This window comes from Microtus ochrogaster, chromosome 2 (genome assembly GCF_000317375.1).
Source record: "Microtus ochrogaster isolate Prairie Vole_2 chromosome 2, MicOch1.0, whole genome shotgun sequence".
Taxonomy (NCBI): domain Eukaryota; kingdom Metazoa; phylum Chordata; class Mammalia; order Rodentia; family Cricetidae; genus Microtus; species Microtus ochrogaster.
In genome coordinates, this window is record NC_022010.1 from 66,877,053 (window position 1) to 66,884,999 (window position 7,947).

The following is a 7,947-nucleotide window of genomic DNA, read 5'->3' on the forward strand; positions in this document are numbered from 1 at the left end:
GGGGTGCTGAAGTTGAATCATTTGATTCAGAGCCAGGGGATAACCCCGTTCCGTTCTCATGAAGTCTCTCTGATAAAATCTGGAACCGAGAAAAACATACAAAGAGTGTAAAACAGAGTCCACATGAAAAACCAAAGTTCACATGTAAGACAGGAGCAGCAATGTCAGATACAATCTGGGCCTGGTTGTTTCCTTCAGAAGTTTGTGGGTTGACAAACATTGTGATGTCATTTCCGTGTGTAATTCAGAACTTCAAGACAACTAAGCGGCTACCCTGTAAAATACCTGCAAGACCTCCACTTACATGCTGATTTTCCTGTAGTTTGAGCTAGTGTTTCCCTTTGAAACATTTATCTTTTTAGGTTTGCCTTGTCTTCCACATGCTTGTGTCCCAAGCTTGTGCTCAGCTGGCCAACTGGCCAGTCCAGCACAGGCTGAGTGACGTCACAGCGAATGCAGTGTCTGAACACAGCGCTGCTTTCCTACTTGTTGGTATACGGAATAGAATAGGTATTGACCAAATACCGCTTATTCACAAGGGAAGATACCTTTAGCTCAGGTGTTTGCCAAGCCACACTAAATCAGCTCCCAGACACTTGAGAATTTGCAGGAGCGATGCTTTAGGTGTCTGGACATCAGACTAGTAATCAGTTGAGCTGTAGCTGTCCAGCAACAGTTAATCAAACACCAGCAGTTTGGTCGAAGTCAGTTTCTCAGATGTTTGAAAAGGTTTCAGGAATCCAAAGTTCTACTTGGTGCTCATTTTGATATTGCGATTTTTGTAATCACTCTGGTTGCAATCGTCCCTATCTTAGCTGACTTAGAATCACCTGGGAGATGAAGGCATACCCACGAGTATGTCTCTGAAGGTGCCTTCAGAGGGGACAGCCTGAAGAGAGACTCATTCTGAGGCAGGTACCTTCCCACTGCCTGAGGGGAAGAAGGTCCTTGCCTCTGCTTCCTGGTTGGTCAGGAAGTGAAAAGATCTTTTATGCCACATACTATGATGCCCGTGATGTCCTTCCCAAGAATATGAGACCAAATGTGTTGTAAACTAAACCCTTGGAAACCATGAAGCAGGTTAATTTCTCAAGTGCTTAGTGTCAAGCTGACACAAAAGTAAACAATGTAGTCATTATGTTTCTTTCCTGGGTCAGCGTGATTCTGCCTTATCACACACAGAACTGCTAGCTGAGTGAGAGACTTACCTGCCAGGCCTCAACCTTCTTGATGTCTGCACAGGACCCATTGGTGAAGAGCCCTCGTCCAGGTAAGCAGGTGTATATGTCTTGCAGGGCATGGGCAATGGAGTAGACGGCTAAGTACACATTGTAGGAGATCCGTAGATGTTCATAATCCATGTAAGGTGTCTCCACACTGCTGATGTTCTCATCCCCTGTGCAGAGGGGTCGGAAGGCAGTGGAGCTATTGCTTAACCTGCTGCCACCTTCCTCGTGACTTCTTAGGAAGGTGTCCACAGGCAAAGGCCCTTTGGCGCCTTCTTGCAGGTGGCAATTAAACGTCTCTTCCCAAAACTCTTTGGCAAACCCGTTGTGGACCGACTTCCTGGGATGGACTTTCTGCAGGAATTCTCGGAAGCCTGGGATCTGCCCAGCCTTCAGACCGAACCCAATGGTGCCCCCAACCACGTGGAAGTATTCAGGCATAGCAATCAAGGAGGAGCTGGCCCAGGCCTCGCTGGCCAACCAGATCCTGCCTGTGATGTTGCGCCGCACAATCTCCTTGATGAGGGGCTCCAGGTCGGGGCCGCTGGAGAAAACGACGATGACCTTGGCTGTGGAGTTCTGGATCACTTCCACCACCTGCTGGATCTCCTTCTCATCCGAGTACTGGGAGATGAGCTCGCTGAAGTCGATGCAGATGTCCCTCTCCTCGGCTTCCTCCCGGAACTTCTCAATGCCTGGCCGTCCGTAGTCGTCATCGGCTGCGATCGTGCCCACCCAGTTCCAGCGGAAGTACTCGATGATGTCGGCCATGGCGGTGGCCTGGTGCTCATCGTTGGGGATGGTGCGGAGGAAGGATTTGTATTGATTCTTATTGCTGAGAAGCCTGCTGGAGGAGGCATAACTCACCTGGGAAAAGTCAAGCAGTGAGTGAGTGAGTGAGTGAGTGAGGTTCCAGTCGAGTTCCAAGGCTTACCTTAATGTCACTTGTCAAACAAGTTTAATGTGCGCAGGATGGAGGTGAGTGAAAACTCAGTTTCACCCAGACACGAACCCTATTAGCTTATTGGGGGAGCTTCCTGATTCCCAGGGCGTGATTCTTCATGATGCTGCCTTGAAACTGGGTCTAGCAATAGCCTTCACGCCTCTATAGCAGAATGTGCTAATCTCTTCAAGGAATCTTGTGCCCCCTATACCTTCTAGCTTCCTCTAAAGCTTCTCTCTCGTTGGTTGGACTAGATCTATGTGTTCACTTGACGCATGCTTTGCCTGTTGGGCCCAGCTTCTGATCTGAACTTTATAGCTTCCTCCACTGCTATGAATGCTTTGTACATAACCTGCCTCTTGGAGACTCAGCTTTCCTCTGGTTATGAACTTCAGTCTCTTCAGAGGACCTGAAAGAGGTCCTTCCTCCTCCTCTGCTCATTTTCCCTCTTCCCATTTCCCGTCTGTTTCCCTGGGCTCCTCTCCTAGTTGCCCCTGTTCTTTAAGTAAAACTAACACCAATTCTGGTAAATTCTGTTTAGGTTTTAGGTTCAGTTAAATCATTCGAGCTTAGTATGTAAATACAGTTGCCCTGAACTTCAATAGCAATAACAAACATCACCAGTAAAACACCCTTTCTTCTGCCTTGTCAGTGTTTCAACCATCATACAAAGTCCCTTGTTCAGCTTCAGGGGAGGACTACACCTCCATGCCTAGCCTTCGATGGGAACTTCTAAAACATTGCAGAGGCTTAAAAGGAGGTCTGGAGAAGGTGTGTTGTTGATAGGGCCCCCCTCTGCGCTGGAGGCAGCTCTGCATTTGCTCATGAAGGTCCATCAAGGAAGAAATTCTTTGATGTCTAGAGATGGAAAAGGGCCCAGGTACCACTATGTAGTATAGAGCCCTGCAATGTTTTAAAAAATATTGTGATTTGAGCTAGGTGGTGGTGCACGCCTTAATCCCAGCACTCAGGGGGCAGAAGCAGGTGGATCTCTGTGAGTTTGAGGCCAGCCTAGTCCTCAGAGTGAATTCCAGGACAGTCAGGAGTCACAGAAAAACCCTGTCTCAAACAAACAAACAAACAAAAATCCTAGCTCACACCGGACAGAAATCTCAAGGTCCAAATCAGGAGCAGAAGGAGAGGGAGCACGAGCAAGGAACTCAGGACCGCGAGGGGTACACCCACACACTGAGACAATGGGGATGTTCTTTCGGGAACTCACCAAGGCCAGCTGGCCTGGGTCTGAAAAAGCATGGGATAAAACCAGACTTGCTGAACATAGCGAACATTGAGGACTACTGAGAACTCAAGAACAATGGCAATGGGTTTTTGATCCTACTGCACATACTGGCTTTGGGGGAGCCTAGGCAGTTTGGATGCTCACCTTACTAGACCTGGATAGAGGTGGGCGGTCCTTGGACTTCAGGGAACCCTGATTGCTCTTGGAGCTGATGAGGGAGGGGGACTTGATCGGGGGAGGGGGAGGGAAATGGGAGGCGGTGGCGGGGAGGAGGCAGAAATCCTTAATAAATACATAAATTTAAAAAAAAAGAAAAAAAGAATAAGCATCAAAAAAACCCCACAAACAAACAAACAAAAAAAACAAAAATCCTAGCACAGAAGATTGACAGCAGAAGAGCTGGCTAATCCAGGGTCCCTTCTCCCCAGGCGCCAGCAGATTCCTGAAAGCTACAGAGGACCAACACCTCTGCTTGGGCCCCTGGGAGCACCCCAGGTGTCCTCACAGCTCACCAATCAGGGAGTCCCAAGTTAGCAGAGCATATCTTCTGAAGAACAGAGCAGGTTTCCTCGAAACAGCATCCTTCTGGGAAGTGACACAGCGCTCAACAGTGTTTGTCCACTAGTTTTCTAAAGCTCGCTTGAACTTCTTCAGAAAAGAAGCAGAAGAGACCCGCAGGGATGCTTTTCCTATACTTCTTACTAATTAGCTTTGTTTGGGCAGTGTTTCGAAGGCAACATTTCCAACAGGCTTCTTTTCATCGATTAAGAGTCTTTACATGAAGAGCGTCAAAGATACTGGCCTAGGAAAGACTCAGTCAAATTTGCCAAAGGCAAGCATAGCTTCTCTGGCCAGGTTTTGATCATAGAAGCTGTAATACAAAACTGACAACTTTTGAAATCTGAATAATCCCCTCTTGCTCCCACAGAAGTTCAGGGTGTAGGTGGTTAGATGAAATGACTTGTATACATGTTTCTAGAGCCTGTTTGGAGGTCTCTGCAGGGAGCACAGCTACTCGCTACCCTCGACTGTGGTCCTCTTCTATTCAGGGAAGATCCCCCTTGACCATGTGAACAGTGTCAGGAGGAGCGTAAGTGTGGTGAGGGAGAAAGAGGAAACCTGCCTAAGCAGCCAAATCAGCCGCATCAACCCTGGCGACCAATGTGTGGGGGGGGGGGCAGATGTCCCAGCCAGACCACTGTCACATCCAAAATGTGTCACATTCAAAATGTTATTCATTTTTGAAAGCTTTGTGGATCCAAAAAACTGACTTGGGAGTCAGGGTTTCACAAAGACAAAATTAACCATTTCTAACATTTGCCCATCATTGGTCTTTTCTTTATTTTCTTTGGAAAAAAAATGAAACAAAAATGTTCATAAAGGGATACAAATTAAAGCTCAAACTACCTCTCATGGACATAGTCTCTTAATGTATTTACTATAATATTCAACCAGCTTGAAATGATGACCTATAAAATCAAGTAAATGTCACTCAAAGAAAAGCCCTTAAAGCCACATCAAACTTTTCTTGACAGAGGGGAAAACTAAGCAGATAATTCAAAAACCTTCTGACCACAGTTTCTTCCAGCTGGTCTTTTTTTTTTTTTTTTACAGTCACTCGGTGGCACGGCTGAGTGTAACAGGGCTGGGCATGGGGCCCTACCCACAGAGCAGAGTTTCCTTGCTCTGTCCTGTAATCCACTGGGGAATGATGATCAATGCTCCGGATAGGCTGTAGCCTAGCCTATCAACCCGTAATCTCTGCAGGAGGGACCCAGGCAGAAGGACTCTTAGAGCTCCCCGGGTGATTCTAGCGTGAAGCTACAGCAAAGAACTCCCGATGAAGATGAACCTTTTAGTTTGACTGACAATCGCTATAGGTTTTTTGTTTGTTTTTAAGACAGAGTATCACTATGTTGGCAGTGCTGGAACTCACTGTGCAGAGCAGGCTGGTCTCAAACTCCCAGTGTGTGTGCACCACGGCACGCAGCCAGCTGCAGTCTTCTTAACATTCATCATTCACACCCTTGGCCTTTGACCCTCGCCATGCAGAAGCGAAGCTCTCTCCTTCTTTTCTTTCTTCTTTCCTTTTATCTGATGCCGCTTCCATCTCCTAGCACTCGGCTACCAGATGGCAGCTCATGGTCAGGGTGCACTGAACATAGTGCCACACAGTCTGCCAGACTTAAACATGTCCAACCTGACTAATGCAGACCGGGTCAGAACATTATGGTACAAAAATGACAAGGCCAGGGCTTTCTTATGGGCCACATCTTTACTTCCTGGAAGCAAGGATTTCATACACAATGACAAGAGTGTCTGTGTTGTTGCATATCTGCAAAAGGATTGAGGTTGTCCGCAAAGAAGCAGACCCCCTTGCAAGAAGAGAAATGGCAATTCATTCGTATGAATTTTGAAGATTAAATTTTAAATACTTAAAAAATACTGAAAAAAAAAACTGAAGTCTGATCTCTAATTTACAATTGACGGCTATCCCACAACCAAGCTGTTGCTATTTCCTTATCCATGGACATTTAAGCTCTACTTGCAATTCACACTTTTAAGATCTACTTGCAATTCACACTATGATGAAGGGATGTAATAGATCTATAGTCACTAATTCCAAGAGAGGTTGGCTGGATGGGTCATAGTGCTAAAGGGGACGATCAGGCAATAAGACGGCATTTAGAGCTTGCTGTCATTTGGTATGGAGGAGGAACGCAGCTTTGAATCAATGCTTATCAATACTTGCTTTGGTGAGTGATTGGTATGTGAAGATGCACCTCCCTCCCTCCCAGGATGGAGACTGTTCATGCGCACTCTGTAAATATTTGTTGGCAGGAATTAGAGCATGCTCCATTTCAGAATGTGGGGACAGTGATCATGCTTCTGCTTTAAGGGGAGACCTGCTTTCTTTCCCTCTGAGCTAAAGTGACGATAGGGAAGAAGAAATTTTGAGGGGACAGAATTAGGGGCAGATATTTTTCTTTTGAATGGTGGTATTCACATCCTAGGGCCTTAGTCCTTGTGATAAACAAAGAATGTCAGTTACTAAAGGAGTAAACTGGGAAATAACAGGAAAAAATGACCAGAATGTATACATGCAAGTCATGTTTAAAAGAGAACTGGAAGAGCAGTAATGGTCTCAAGGTGTCAGAGACCCCAAGCGCTCATGGCACAGGGCCGAAACAACCTTTGTTCCCTTGGCAATCCACAGAGGACACTGCTAGCTGCAGATCTCCAAACCTGGTCCTCCTCCTCCCTGCCTCTGGTGCCCATCTAAGGAGATGCCAGTTGGCCTGGAGAGATGGCTTAGTGGTCAAATGGTTGAACTGTTCTTTGAGAAACACCCATGTTGGGTTGCTCACAACCACTTGTAACTCCAGTTCCAGGAGATCTGACCCCTCTGATTACCAAAGGTAGGCACAGGCACTCACGTACATACCTGGAAGTGCACACGCACGTGCACACACACACACACACACACACACACACACACACACTTAAGAATAATAAAAATAAGTTCTAGAGGGAGGCGTCAGTACCTGTGGGATGTAGAAGAGCCCAAGCAGGTTGGCCACGGCCGTGGAGACGCCCGAGCCAGTTGCTCCCACCACTGCGATAGTGGAAGGGATGTGCTCTGAGCAGTTGCAGAACTCATCCAGGTTCAAGGAATCGATTTTGTTCTGGGCAACAAAACTCAAGGTGGCCTCCAAGGCCTTGGAGACAGTGTTACAGGTGTCAAATATCCTGTATCCCAGTGTCATGTTGGGAAGAAGGGTGGGGCTGCTGTTTATCTCCTCGATGGCAAATATCATGGCTTGTAACCATCGAAATCCACGGAAGTTGTACCTGGAAAAAAGACATGGACATCGTGGGAGAGTCTGGTCAGCTGGTTAGTGTACAGGTCTCCGGAGCTGGGCTTGGATCTGGACTCTATTACCCTGTCATTTTGGGATCTGGTTCAAGGCCCTTTGTGTGAAAACAGAAACATTTTCCAATTCGGTTGGCTTTAAACATGTCATGAGATTTTGAATTAGGGAACAACAATAAAAAGGACTATTTTGGTACTTAATGAATAATTTATAGCTGCATTCTCTAGCATAAGATTCTCAGTGGCTGGTGTGAAGGGCTAGCGGATGTAAGGCGTGGCTGGGTGCTGTGCCTGCCTCTGTGACAACAGCACTCGGCAGGGGGGAGCAGAAGGGTTGTGAGTTGCAGGCCAGTCCTTGGTTACATGGCAAATCCTTGCCTTGAAAAAAGTCACCAGGGGACTGTAAATATGTTAGGGTATCCGTATGTGGGACCTAAAAACAACCCCAGGCTTGCAGACTTGTCACAAATTTAGACTGTGACATTGCTGGAGGTTGAAGTAGAAAGTGAAGTGAAGCCTCTGTAGAAACGAGCCTTTGAAGACCATGCACAGATGGGGTAGTAGATGCCTTGAGAATCATATAGGCAGCGGTGGCACATGCCTTTAGTCCCAGCACTTGGGAGGCAAGGGTAGGCCAATCTCTGTGAGTTCGAGGCTAGTCAGG

The 7,947-nt window shown here is 46.9% G+C and overlaps 1 protein-coding gene across 1 annotated transcript in view; it reads right to left on the bottom strand.

Moving 5' to 3' along the window:
* Casr (calcium sensing receptor) overlaps positions 1-7,947 on the bottom strand; it is a 73,007-nt gene that overhangs the window by 16,910 nt on the left and 48,150 nt on the right. Inside the window, exons 3-4 of the mRNA XM_005345082.2 lie at positions 6,955-7,261; positions 1,209-2,093 (exon numbers count right to left, since the gene is read on the bottom strand). Of these exons, the coding sequence (XP_005345139.1) occupies positions 1,209-2,093; positions 6,955-7,261 (1,192 nt within the window). The remainder of the gene's footprint in view (positions 1-1,208; positions 2,094-6,954; positions 7,262-7,947) is intronic.